General features: G+C 37.6%; 1 protein-coding gene across 1 annotated transcript; it reads right to left on the bottom strand.

Annotated features, from left to right (window-relative positions):
- Positions 1 to 2,051: 2,051 nt before the first annotated feature.
- On the bottom strand, positions 2,052 to 3,607 carry LOC147856943 (uncharacterized). Its single transcript, XM_087328937.1, has one exon. It carries the CDS (start codon positions 3,525 to 3,527, stop codon positions 2,190 to 2,192), a length of 1,338 nt encoding a protein of 445 aa, XP_087185063.1. The 5' UTR covers positions 3,528 to 3,607; the 3' UTR covers positions 2,052 to 2,189.
- Between the last annotated feature and the right edge of the window lie 11,889 nt (positions 3,608 to 15,496).

Here is a 15,496-nt window from a genome sequence, read left to right on the forward strand (position 1 = left end):
TACCTTTACCTATTATACAAAACGGTATTGTTTGTGATGCAATTGTACTAGCATAGGTTCTAAGGCAATCCAAATGTTTTGAGTTGCCAAAACTAGCAATAATAGGTTGTTGGTCAAAGATGGTAGCTAGTCCATGCGCAAGTATGTTTGGCATGTTCTTGTACAAATCTCTTTCCTTTGCACTCGCGTACCAATTGCACTAGAGGCTCGCAAGAGTGGGATAGACTCCATTTTTTAAAAATACATATATTACTCACAAGGAACAATAATGTGAGGTAAAGACCCATAAAAAATGAAGGTAAAATGTTTGTAGAGATAGCCTCCTTATGGATATGCACTCATATAATAGAAATGCCACACCTTTGTGTTGTGTGTACATGCCCTCATGCAATAGACACATCACACTATTTCTCTTCACATATGATGACAGTATATACATTAGGTGATTGACACCCTTTGGAATCTTCCACAATTGCCACTTGGCGATTGGGAGGCGTGCTCAAACAATTAGTGATCAAGCTTCCCCTTGTTTGGTTTCATTCCTTGTTGTTTAGGTTCAATTTGTGGAAGATTGATGTAGTTATTGATCATGGTGGACCATGGCATTTTGGAACTTTATCCCAATAGTTCTAGCATTCATGTACTGGCTATTATGATGGGGCTTCCGTTGTCATTCCTTCAATGAGTGTTACATGCCTTTCATTGAGTCCTCGTTCCGTAATTCCATGCTTTTACAATGACTTCACTATATGAGTTCAAAATTAAGGTCACCCTCATAAGGAGTAATGATTATGGAGAGTTTGGACAATTCATTATACCAATTTAACAAAGATACCATCCACACAAGGAAAAGATAGTTAACATGGTGTTATTGGTAACCTAATAAAACCTTGCAAGCTTTGTCAAATAATATTTCTATGGGACACCATTACCTCACCTTACACGTCAAAGAGTTGACACTTCACAAGACAAAATGTCTTGATACAAGAATTGGGAAAACATTGCACAATAGTCGTCTCTCACTTATAAAAAGGGTTCGAACCACGTGGCCAACATAACTTACATTAGACCTTTTCTATGCATCAAAACGTGAAAGTTAAGAAACAAAGGTAATATGACTAGAGAGAGAATGGGAGAGAATCGAGATAATGACCATATAGTAGCATTCACAAGAACAATACATAATAATGTGGTTTGATTGATGATAAACTAATCCATGGTACTCAAATAGGTATCTTGACAGAATGGATATTCTTGGTCTAGATAGGTTGATTGTGCAATTGATGATAGGAGACACATCTTGATATCGATGTATGTTGCACGTTTGAGCATGAAGCGTTATCTCATTATGTAGCTCAAAGATCATTGGTTGAACCCATGCATAGCCTATTGTTATCTCGTGAAATTGTCCCAATTGGATATGCAACCCATGTGGTTATCTAGAGAAACTAGCTTGATTTTATCCCAACGATAGAGAAGGGATTGTTCTACAGAAACTAGGTTTGAGTTTAATCTAGAGAATGAGAGAAGGCTACATGTTCACTCCCTTACATGGATTTGAATTAAATTGTATGGGATAACCAAGACATGACTTACCACTACAATTTGTATATTGAATAGAACACAGAAGATGGAAAAGCTAATGCGTATCACTCCGTTGGAAGTTAAATTTGATTGAAGACCATCCTTGTACTTGTAAGAGGTTGCTAATATGCATTGAAACTATGTAACTATTGTGTTGGCCTATGCTGTGAACCATCGATGCGCATATTTATCTATCGTCTTAACAAAAATAATTGCGATTGTTTGTGAATGTTTGATATGCTTCTCACAAAAATCTCAACAATGCATAGCTATGCTAAATTATCCTCTTTGGATGCTGATTAGTTTATCGAGTATTATAAGAGTAAAGGACCTTTTTTCGACATAACCAACATTCCTTGTCGGTGTTCATGCTGATCCCTTAGTATAGTGTATGACAAGAAAAAACAAATGTATGCGTGTGTGTGTATGCTACAATGCTAAAGATACATAGAGAGAGACAGATAGTATGGAATAAGGTGTAGGCTTGAGCCAGCCTTTGGACTACTAAAGAATATCATACAAAGTGTGTAGGGCATATGTGTGTGTGCTTGTGTATGCTACAATGCTACATACAATCTGAGTAATTGTGTTTTGTGTTGGTTGGATCATACAAATGGTGAAGGAAAAGAAAGAGTTGAGGAGAGGCGAGAGAGGTAAGCCATGGCATCGACGAAGGCGAGAGCTATGGTAGGGCGAAGCTCGGGCTCATTGATAAGAACTAGCTCCTCGAAGAGCGCCTCGAGCTCCTCTTCCTTCCTCATCTTCCCACACACCACCATCTCGGCGATCGAGGCCGAGAAGTCGGCCAATGGATCCTCGGACACCATGGCCACCCAATCTGCTCGGCATGATGCCAATGATGCCCGATCCGACGATATGCTCAAGGATCCCTCGGGCTTTTCGCGGACATTGGTTCGCTCGGACATCTTTTCCTTTACATTGTCCCATGATGAGGACCCGACACTCTCGCACTTCCCCCACCACCGCGCATTGTCCGAGAGATCTGTCCGGACCACCGTAGCTTCCTCTTCCTCGATAGCATCCCCATCACTGATCCGGCCCGAGATGCTGAACAAGCAGCTGCATCGGTGCACATTGTTGTGGAAGGAAGATGCGGGCGTGCCATAGTGCTCATCACAAGAAGAGTAGGGGCTACTAGCCATCAATGTGCACCTCCTACTACTACTGCCACTACCACCACAACAACTACTAGAAGCACATGTTAACAATATGCTAGCACCACTATTGCTATGGAGACCTTCTTCTTCTTCTTCTTCTTCTTCTTCTTCTTCGTCTCCTCCTCGGGAATTCGCACTATATAGCGACTCGTCGATTTGCTCGATTGTCCTGCCATTGCTACTTCTATTGAGGCTGCATGTGTCAAGAGAATCTTGATCTACAAGATGATGGACTCGGAACGAGTCGGTCTGAGGCCGCGAGAAGCAATGCGCTCCCCGGGACACAGAAGGAAGGTGAAGGAAAGATGGCTTTGAATGATGTGGGAAGGAAGAAGAGGAAGAGGACCTAGATGTGGATGTGGATGTAGAAGATGAAGATATGCATGTGGATGTGGATGTGGATGTGCATGTGGATATGCATGTGGATGAAGAGGAAGAATTGGAATGAGGTAGATCAAGTTGGGGCTCGACTAGGTATGGTTGGATTAGGTGGTCGTAGCGTAGAGACTCGGTCTTGATTGAGCCCCCGCACCGGAGCGCATTGAAGAGAAGCATGGGTGGCGTGGACCTGGAGCGTAAGCAAGAGCCCGATGACGAGTGTTGCTCAGTCGCATTTCCGTCAGGTTCCGGCTCGGGGGGCGCATCTTCGGGATGGAGGAACTTTGGGGTCGTGGCCTTCTTGAGCATGCGGAAGAGGACAATCCACACGGGATCCACCACCTTGGAGAGCGAGCGTTTGCGAACCTCCATTTCCTTCCCGCCCATCCCGTAATTCGGCTAGGACAATGTGTTGGAGAAAGGTCACAAAAGAAGGGGGTTGGGGGGGTGGGGGGGAGGAGAGTTTGGGGATCAAGGACAACAATCCAAGGAGTAGGAGAAGAAGAAGAAGATGGAACCAATGTAGTACACACAAAGAGAAATTAGATAGATGTATAGATCAATGTATATATATATATGTATTATGTATATAAAGGTAATGTAGATTATATGTATATGTGTGTGTATTTGTTTTTATATGTACATAGAGGCTTTGTCTATCATCATTGGTATCCACCCTTATGAAGTGACTTCGAACATCTTATGGACTCTCAATCCTCATGCTTGTTTTTTCTTCTTTTTTTCCATGGCCCTTTCCCTTCATATCGTCACTCGTCGTCCAACCTCGCCGAAATGACATCAACATCCTTGGCTTCGCAACCAAATAATATTTACTCCCAAACCCTCTCGAGACCTTCTTGTGTCCCACTCATTTGTACAGTAGATATACTTGTGTGGTGGTTGATGATGATTATGATGTTATATGCTTGTCACTTTTTCAACTCGGAAAGGAGCATGTATCCATCATATGTATACAAACAAAAGAGGTCACAAAACCAATGTATCTATTTATGGGGAGGTATTTATTATATAGAAACAAACCAATGTTTCAATGATGATGCATGGAGGGAGAAAGAGATAGAATGAGAAAGAGATGATGATGATGATGATGATATTTTAACGTCCGCAAAAGCCTCTAGAGAGAGAGAGAGAGAGAGAATGTGTGTGTGTGTGTGAGTGTAGGTTTGAATACTTGAGAAAAAGTAGCTTGATTAAAACAAAAGCCAATAATTTAAACTTAATCTAGATGGATCTACTATATATAAGGGAACAAAACCTAATTGAAATTTACAAAATTGTGATGAAAATCTACAAATTTGTGGTATTATCTCATAGTTGCATACTTTCTCATGAATGTCGAGGAAACTTGACCTATTAGCAAACAAAGAATTCATGTGTACTATATACGTGCCTTAGTGCATGGTAGAAGATGATCTGTTTGTCAAAAACGATTATCTGCTTAACTAATAACAATAATTGTGTAAATGAGAAATTCATTCAAACATTATATAAACAATACCAAATAGGCTTGGAAGGTTTATGCCACAAAGTTTGAATTAGGAGTACATTATTTGGTAATACTTGTATAATGTATGAGAGATAGAGAGAACATTCTCTAGCATTTCATAATGTATGTGACACACATGTTTTGTGTGTACTAACATTAAGTTGCACGAAAAATGAACCTTGAACCATATGAGAGTAATGACTTTGCATAACAAACCCCAACCTTGTGAAGCATATAACTATCTATACACGTTATCGTGTTAAGGATAACATAATGCTTTTTACATTCATAGGTGTTATCTCCATATGTTGAGGAAAATGCAACGCATAAATCTCTCATTGGTCTTGTTAGTCCAGACAAATGCAAAGATATAGGATACGGAAAGTACATTTAAGAAAGGTAGGCAATGTATGTATGTAAAAAAAGGTGAATATATGTATGAGACAAGGAAATGGAACAAAAGCACGATATCCCAATCCAAAGGCAAAGTGATACATTAGGTAGAGTGCATTCAACTAGTGTGAGGAGAGAGTAATCATGAGAATCGAAAGGAATTGTAAAGAAGGCTAGTGCAATTAGGAGATGCATGTAGAGGCATGTGTAATTGAGATAAGGATGGAATGCAAACCATAGGATATGTGGGACTAAAAGAGGCAAGAGGTGACATGCGATCATTGGTTGTATTAAACTAGACACTGTAGTTTGATAAGATGGATTGAAGAATGGGAGGCATTACAATTGGTAAGCATCACTAAGGAGCCATCCAACAAGGTTTTCCCAATATAAAATTCCCTTTCATTAGGTATTATCGGGAAGACTTAGCTTTGCATGGAAGGAACAAGAATTGTTGGAGTGCGACACGCCAATAGGAAGAGTTTTGAATGGTGAAATAAAATATGTTTTGACAACTAACACCAAAAGGTTTGAGTACCAAACAACAAACATTTTTCATTGTAGAGGAAGGAGGGCACAGAAGATCGCAAGGTTTGATTACAAAAGGTTAATACTACGTCAAGATTGGTATGGCGAATGAACATGCTGATGTTAAGAATGAATTCTCTAGTTTTATCTCACAATTTTCTAAGAACTTACGTGATCTACGTGGCCTTCAAAGAAGATTTTTGAAAAGAGTGGTAGAATTCAAGACACATTGTAATGATTCTGTGGTAAAATTTTTCCTTACCTTGTGAATAAATTATGATTCCAAAGATCATTAATAAATTTCGAGCTTACGCACATTATCTACGCATTCGATCTTTGATAACCCTTACTTTTACCGAGCTATCTCCCCCCCCCAAATCAAGTTTTATTTTGGTTAAATGTAATGCTTGCATTTTTCACATACTCGTTCCATTTGAATAATCGTAGATTTATGTTTTATACACAATTTGCCACCTTTCTCTCTCTCCCTCTCCCCGCGCACACACATGTACAATTGAATCCAATGGCATGCCAAAGAAGATTCACATTTAATTTGAATTTCTACCCTCCCTAAAAGTATAAGTTTAATCTTCATAGGGATGATACGGGGAGGGGATCCTTCAAGGGATTTAATTACTCCTATGCATATGTTTGCATGGTTCTATGATGAAATCCCAATGCTAGTTTTATAAAGAATCTTTAAAAATCTAGTTAGCGTTAAAAGATGGAAGGTTTTGTTTTACCAAGTTTTGTTACTCGAGCCAATTAGTTATAAAATTGAACTCATCTTGTATGGCTACATTTACGTGACGAAAAATTTCTTTTTACAACTAGTTGCAAATGATTATTTCCTTCGAGGTTGTCATCTTTTTACCTTTTGTTGCGACTTGGATATTTTTTGTGTAACGAACACAAACCTATTGCAAATACTAGCTTAGGTTTACAATCTCTTAGAGAAGTGTCTCAGTTCCAAACAGAATTTTTACCAAAAAAGGTGTGCACCTAGGGTTTCGAGGAGGGGATTTCCGAGGGCAAAGAAACAAAGCACTAGATAATATGTAGCAACTACAAATACATTCATTATATTTAACATTATATGAGCTCTAATGAAACAACTCTAACTAAATATTCAAGATAGTCATTGGGGGGTCAAATTTATAACAAAACATAGTTTTGACAATTAAACTCATAAAAAGAAAGGGAATGCACATCCATAAAACATCTTGTTGTAGACAAATTCAAAATCCATCCAAACTTTTATAGCTATACAATTCTTTGTTATGTTTTTTGATACTCATAGACTCTAATGTCATAGATTGGCCAGATTTGTTCTTTCGACTTTTTCATTTTATTTTACAATCTCTAGACTAATCTCTATTGTGATACCATTTTAGTTGGAATATTCTGAATCCTCAGCCGAACTTAAAATTTATAGCTTATAGACATCTTTATAGGCTCGTGATAAATCCGGCATTCTATTCTGTGAGGAGATTGATGATATTAATTTCGTACTTCATAGATTCTCAATTGCTAGAAATCATATGACATCTCATCAACCCCATAAGCTTTAATGTGTAGACAAACATGATACTCAGAAGGTAATAGGACTTCAAGTAAAAAGAATCATGGCATCACAAGAAAGATGACGATGAACAATTTAAACAGTTAAACTTGTCCAACTGGAGTATCATGATTCATGACATGTATATAATTGAAATGTTGCGGCTCCTCCCTTAAATGACAAGTATTAAATAGTGTCAAGTTTTAGCACATTTTACAACTCCTTTCCATGTAAAGAAAGTGTTGTTGTTATTTGAATACACAATTTTGGGGTAACACTGGTGTAAAAAATAACTATTGTATCACATTTTGAATTTTGAATTTAATGATTGCATCCGCCCCTAGAGATTTCAACTTTGATAGAGAGGGGTTATAAATGATATTATAAGTTGAAGCATCAATTCGATGTGAATTGTGACGGTAACAAAAAGAGTTACAACTTTGTAATTTTGAAAGTAAAATGGGAATTTGGATTCCATATATTAACATCTAACTCCATCTGCTTATCTGAAACTAATAATGATAGTATTGACATATATTCTAGCAAATTATGCTTGGAAGACAAAGGAATTTTGAATTTTGAATGCTTTTTTGATTGAACTATTTGGGCTCAAATATAGGTCAAACATCATAACTTTTTTTTTTGTATATGGCGTTAATGTTGGTTCTACCCTTGACAATTTCTATAATATCAAAACTCTCCACGGCCAAATCATAGAAAAACCAAATGATGTTTTTTATTAACTAGGCCTCGATAAAGGCGAACCATGCATGTTATTAGACCATTGAGTGCTACTTGAGGAAAAGTCGAGTAAATCCCTAGAGAACTAGTAGATAATCTTACTTATCTTTCAATGCGCGCATGCTCCCAAATCCATTAATAATTGAGGTGGCCCCATTTTCAATATACATATCGTGGTTTTTTTTAATGGAAACCCGGTACAAAGCAATCACATGACAATCATGGGAAGACCAAACATATAAAGGCTACCAATGCAAGGAGGAACAAAGAGTCCAAGGGATCGTAAGAGACCATAGAGAAAACCAAAATGATGGTAGAGGAATAGTAGAAATGTGAGAATTGTGTGAGAGCGAATAGCTAATGCCAAGGTGTTTGTAACTAGCCTAATTATTGTTGTAATTAAAAGAGTTTCATAGAAGAAAATACTTGTTTATAGTCTAACGCTTGTTAATTATGTAAGATGATGATATTTTAGCATCCTCAAAAATCTAGAAACATTATTAATTGAACTTGAAAAGAATGTTACAAGATAGTCACCTCTACTATTGGAGAGTGTAGTTACACGTGGTTCATATATTTTTGTAAGTTCATTGTTTCTTCTCCAAGTGGAGCCAACCACGTTTTACACCTAATGGAAGCTAACAAGAACAAATGATTGGTCAAGGCCAGTTGTAGTTCAACAACTAGGGTTTAGTGGTTATCCACACAATGACTCAAGATATGGAACCCATATAAGATTCCATCATCTTTTACTTGGTATCAACAATTCATTTTTTTACAATTGACTTACCCTAGTGATAAGATATTAAGCTTTCAATACAAGGTCTTAGGTTTATATCCTAACTTTTACACATTGTTGTTACAATAAATATCACTTTTCCAAAACTACATGCCACATCATCTCTCTTTGAATGGAGATCCCCTTGAAGATATCTTCCTCACACAATGAAATTACCATCACTTACTCTCCCTAAATGAACACAAAATCAATCATATAATGATTGGTTTTATTGTGCTCAAATTATCCATATAAAATATAGGGGTCATACCCTCATAGTTCTATCCCCTTGTATTAACTACAAAGGAAAATAGGGTACTCTAACATTCCCTTGGTGTTCCCTATATTCTTGTCACAAAGTATACGGAGGGAAAGAAAAGGTAAGCTTTAGGATGCATTAGAGGGCGGAAAGAGACATGAGGATGGAAGATCCTTGAACAAATAGGGAAGTAACTCACGTCGTTTACAAATATGGAATTTGCAAATTTTGCAATGCGTATGCATGGAATGTGGGCTTTGGCCTAGATGAGGTAATCAATGTATTAGATGCTATATTTCTTGTTGAAACTTGTGAGCAATGATACTTCAAGGATTCAAGGTTTCGATAAATATAACGCAAACTCCTTGATATGGGCAAAACTTTCAAACAAATGACGAGAGTGGGTGGCATGATTAGAAATTTTATTAAAGATGTTGAGCATAAATGCTACTATGGCGTAAAATAATGACACCAGATGACATGTTCACAAGTGTAGTTGAATGGTGTATCCCTCTTCACTATTCTAATTTTAATGATTGCTTAGATAGATACCGATCTATAAAGATGAAATTTCTTACTTCAAAGGCAAGTGAGTAGTTATTGTCTTTGGTGACATGAACGCGTGTACAATAATTTTGCAACATGATGCACACCAAATTTTCATGAAACACATCTCAAGAATGGACAAGGATATACACAAGTATGATCTCTCCTTTGTGGGTGAAAAAGATTGGGATCAATGTGGAAAATGTGCAATAGGACCAAAATGTTGATTGCAAATGACGTAGCTTTAGGAAATGATATCAATAATTTTACATGTAGAATGCATAATGGAAATAATGTGGTTGACTATATGGTATTCTCAAAAGGTATCTTGGATTACATTCATAAACAATTAGACATTAGGACAATATCTTTGTTGTTTCATTAACTATCAACAAAACGATTAGGTTGACTTCTTGCATTTTGTGAAGTTTTTGTACAATAACTCAATCCATTCTTCTATTGGAAATACTCTTTTCTTTGCAAACATATAAAATATTGTCCTTGTTAGACAATGCTTGAACATCTAGAAATTTATAGGAATGTTGGTACTAACAATAGTATAACACAATCCCAATAAGATGAAATTTGAAGAACACGTTTGCATTCACAAGTGGAAGGATCACGCACAAATGGAAGGATAAGGAATATTCCATTTGATTTTAGGGTTTAGTTAACCATTTCACAAAAACACATTGATGCCAATATCACACATTCTCAAAATTTTGCCGTAAAAGCTTAAAAATCCACCATTTCATAAATCTGAAAATTCACAAAATTTGGGCATGATCCAAAAGTTACATTGTGTATTGTTTTTGTAAAAACGACAACTAATGTGTTTTATAACAAACAATCTTTATAAAGAACTACGATAGATTTCAAAATATATCCTTTATATCATTCGAGTTATTACAAGATTAAATTTGTTACAATTCGATTCCAAAATTACATTCAGGAGTTACTTGTATCACTAAAATCACTCCTTTCATGATCTAGAATCACTATTATAGCTTTAATATACAATGGTGATGCTTTCTCGTCATCTTCAGATGTACCAATCAAAGCATTGTCTTCATCCAAAACCAAATGGTGTGACTCCAAATTATGTGTATAGGATTTGGTCCACCTTCGTTCTAAGACGTGTACCTTGTAGACTTGGTAATTTCTCTTTTATTATGTTTGTTGTTGACTTCCTTAAACGTCCAACTTTTGTCAGTGTAAAGTTGTACACAATGATATCCACCTCACTAATGTCAAGGGATGATGTGTTACGAATGTTTCTTTTCCTCTGTCTATTTCATCTTGACCTTGGGCATTCCATCATCTCTAATGTATACTTGCTTGTAAATGCATTTTTGCTTCTAGTGTTGTACCAATGCACCTTTATAGACTATATTTGATTTTGGTTTTCATGAATCACCACGTTCAAAACTTTACCAATCTAGAATTGGAGCCCCAAGTCATTGTCATCAATAGGTGTAGCAATTAATGTCCATGTTCCAGTGTGTATATGTAGCTAAATTCTCTCTGAATTCCTCAATGCTGCAAATAATTGTTGAATTACCTTGAATTCTTGCCACCTGGATTCTGTTGCTTTTGTCATCCTTGGTCTAACATAAATGTCTCTTTGTTGTGAATGGAGCAAGTTGTCATGATTCGCATTAGGTGTAGGAAGTGGCGATTGAGAATCACGAGAGTGTTGTATAGACCACACGTAAATGTCATTTGCAAGGTCCAACTACCAGTGACACAATTATTAAGAATTTCTTGTTGACCAGTAAAGTGTTGGGTCTGTATGGGAGAGTGAGAGACACACAAGAAGCTCACACAAGAAATACAAACACATTAAGTACGAACACATCACTCACACAGAGAAGACAATGGCTGGAATAACTCACACTATTGATGAATAATACTAAAAAGCAAGTAAGAGTTGAAATATATCCCTAAGTACTAAGTACCACCACATATGAGTGAATCATGTATGTGGTAACATGGGGAAAAAACCTCTAGCCAGTACTAGAGTAAAAAGTGCCCATGTATAGGGAAAAGGTTTACATCAAAGCTACTCGAGGAACACATAAGTGTAACAAACCCCTCTGGAGCGAATGATGTGAACACATATAGGGAGGGACAAATAAGCCCCCACAGGGCAATAAGCCTAAAGCTTTCCAAAAAGCTTCAAACTTTTCCCGTGGAAGAGCTTTGGTGAATATGTCTTCCACATTAACTTGTGTAGGCATGTATACCAAATCAATATCTCCTACATGAAGGCACTCTCTCACATAGTGATAATGCACCTCAATATATTTGGTCCATGCATGAAATACAGGATTTCGTGCAACAACCAAATTTGCACTTTGACCATCTGTGAGAATATGCGTGGCAACATCAATCTCCATGCAAAGATCCATCAAAAAGCGTCTCAACCATATACACTCCACTATAGCTATGAAAACTGTCTTGTACTTAGCTTCACAACTCGATGTCGCCATTGTAGGTTTCTTTTTACTCAACCAAGATATACATGAGTTTCCAAGGAAAAAGAAATTACCACCAGTGGACATGCGAATATCGTAACAACCAACCCAATCACTATATGTAAAAGCATGCAAGCATGGCTGAGTATCTCTGCCACAAAAGACACCCAAGCTCAAAGTGCCTCTGAGATATCTAAACACACATTTTACTGCTTGCCAATGCTTAGTGCCAGGGCTATGCATGAATCGACTCAACTGGGAAATTGCATACTGTATATTTGGCCTTGTACTGCATGCATATATAAGACATCCCACATCTTGCTGATAAAGAGAAGTATCAAATGCATCATTAGAATCCTAATTGAGAACCTAAATCCTGTCTCCATAGGTGTAGAAACTGGCTTGCAATCCTCGAAGTCAAAATGCTGAACTAGTTTTTCAGCATACTTTCCTTGATGCATAACCATTCCCCCCTCAACGGATACAAACTGGATGCCAAGATAGTAGCTCAAAAGACCAAGATAAGTGACATCAAAATTATGCTGCAAATCAACCATAAGAATGTCAAGTTTTGCATCACATGACCTAGTCAAGAATATGTCATCAACATAAAGAACAAGCACTATAAGATCAACCCCATCTTTGCGTACATAAAGTGTGCTTTCAATCGGAATACATGTGAAGCCAAGAGAAATCAAGTGCTTATGGATTTTTTCATACCATGCATGTGGAGCTTGCTTGAGACCATACAAGGCTTTATGCAAGCGACAAACCATATGCTCTTTCTCTTTCATAGCAAATCCAGGAAGTTGCTTCACATAAACCTCTTCTTGCAAATCACCATTTAAGAAAGTTGTTTTTATGTCCAACTGATGCACTTTCCAACCTCTTTGGGTAGCCAATGCAACCACAGTATGAATGGTAGTCATGCGTGAAGTAGGTGCAAAAGTTTCCTAATAATCAATGCCATATTGTTGTGCATATCCTTTGGCAACCAATCTAGCTTTGTAGCGATCAATGCTACCATCGGACTTTCGTTAGTACCAACGACATTCTTACCTTTTGGCAATTCACATAACTCCCAAGTATTGATGGGTGGGGGTTGGAGCCAAGTTAGGCTCCATCCCCCTCCCAAGGGGGTTCGAATGTGAGGGTAGAGGGAGAGGGAGATGCATAGAGAATGACAGAGGGAACCGAGGCAGACACAATTAAGGGGTAACTTCAATATATTTCTCCTTCTTTCATGTCCCATGGGTGGGGTTTAAATAGTATAAGATCTGATCATTACAAAAAGCCGTATGGGGGGTAGTTACACCCATTTCCCCACCTCACACTCACACATTAACATTTCATATTACGCCTTATACACCTTACACATTACACACCATACACATTACACCATTAACCTTCCCATACACCTATACGGGTAACACCAAGTACCATTCTTATGTATGGAATCCATTTCTGATTGCATAACACTCATCCAATGTGGATCATCACATGCATCTTCAAAAGTAAGTGACACCTCGTTATATGTTGCAACAATAGAATAATTCACAAAATTACTGGATGCATGTGGAGAGGTTGACCTTATTCTACTAAGTAAAGGTGTACTCAATTTGTTTTCTTGCAAAGTTTGTTTCGGCCACTTTGGCATAGTTTGCACTCTTGATAGACATGTGCTCATTATGTAATACATCTTCAATATGTACATCATACTTCAATATGTGGCTGGAAATTTTCAGTAGTTCTAGGCATTTTTGGCTACAAAGTTTTAACCATGTTTGGCTGGACATTTCATGCATTTTCAGCACTTATTTGTTGGAAATTTTCAACCCTTTGAAGCTCACTTGGCTGGTCTACTTGTCCATAGTCAAGCACACCATTTTGGAACAAAGGCATGAGTGTACCAAACACATCTTGCAAGCTAACTGTTGGTTGTTTTTTGCATTCAAGAAAAGGGAAAGCTGAATTTTCAGCCAATAACACATCTCGACTCACAATAATTGTGTCCGTCAATGGTTGGTACAAAAGATATCCCTTACTTTCAGCACTCTAACCAACAAATATGCATTTCTTTGCCTTTCCATCAAGTTTGTGACGTTGTTGTGATGGCACAAGAGCATATGCCAAAAAACCAAACACACGCATATGACTAACCATAGGTTTATCTCCATTCCAAGCCTCATAAGGAGTAATGATTCTCAATGCTTTTGTAGGGCAATGATTCAATACATAATTTGCGCACATAACCGCTTCCATCCAAAACTTGTTAGGAAGATGTATTCCTTTAACCATACATTGTGCCATCCCCAAGAGTGTTCTATTTTTGTGCTCCGCAATACCATTTTGCTGAGGTGTATATGGCACAATACATTGATGTGAAATACCTCTTCCACAAAGAAAAACATTAAAATCATGTGACATGTATTCTCCGCCATGATTCGTGTGTAGATATAAGAGCTTATTTCCAAAAAACTTTTTAGCCAAAGCTAAAAATGATTTGAAGCAAGAAAATACCTCATTCTTTGCTTTCATAGGATACACCCATGTGTGGCGAGTAGCATCATCAATGAAGATAACAAAATATACATGCTTTCCAAAAGATAGAGTCTTTACGGGACCATACACATCACTATGAACAAACTGTAATTTTCTTGTAGTGTGTGTATGACTATCTTTTGGAAAAGAAGCACAATGCATTTTTCCAAGAATGTAACCTTCAAATGCATGCTTTTCAATGGACTCAAGTGTCGGCAACCCAATAACCATATCCATCTTTTGCGAGTGGAGCAAACTATTGAAGTTCAAGTGACCAAAACGAGCATGCCAAAGGTCCATTTCAGCCATGGAAGAAGTATGGACAACCAAGGAATTTAGGGTAGCCCTCTTGTATGTATCCAACTGATACAAGCCATTGGATAATGTACCGGACATCACGATAACATCGTCATTGCTGAAATCATGAACCATGCACTTATCATCAACAAAATGTACATGAAGTCCAGATTTGGCAATCAAAGGAACCGAAATTAAGTTCTTCTTGATACTGGGCACATACAATGCATTCTTCAAGATGACAACACCTCCATTTGGAGCCGTAAGCTCAATTTCTCCTACTCCAATGTTAGGATAAGAGGCATTGTTTGCACACACCACACATCCTCCTTTGAGTGCATCTTTCAAGGATGCAAAAAAACTTTTGCATGAAGTAATGTGCTTTGAAGCACCACTATCAAAGAACCAATCTGAATCAGTCTCACTTACAACCATACAGTGAAATGAGGTGCATTATGGCTAACGACCCCTATGGCATATGTGTTACGGGCATGACCATTTAATAACCCGTGGTGAGAATTTACCGTAGTATTCTATACACATGGATAAGTGTGAGGGTTAAACAAGAGTGTAAAGAAGGGGAGGATTACTTTTAATCCTTGGGATTGAGACAACTCATTAGGTCAAGTGTGAACTTGCCTAGGGGCCTTGGGTATCACTATAAATAAGAGGCCTAGCTCCCCTCATTGGATCATCTTTTTGTCTACATCGAGACTTTGCTCTTGTGG

This window comes from Azolla caroliniana, unplaced genomic scaffold (genome assembly GCF_043228905.1).
Source record: "Azolla caroliniana isolate FFs.n. ecotype wild unplaced genomic scaffold, voAzoCaro1.0.p SCAF_12, whole genome shotgun sequence".
Classification (NCBI taxonomy): domain Eukaryota; kingdom Viridiplantae; phylum Streptophyta; class Polypodiopsida; order Salviniales; family Salviniaceae; genus Azolla; species Azolla caroliniana.

Coding starts and splice junctions, on each gene's coding strand:
- LOC147856943 (XM_087328937.1), bottom strand. CDS start 3,527: ATGGGCGGGAAGGAAATGGAGGTTCGCAAACGCTCGCTCTCCAAGGTG.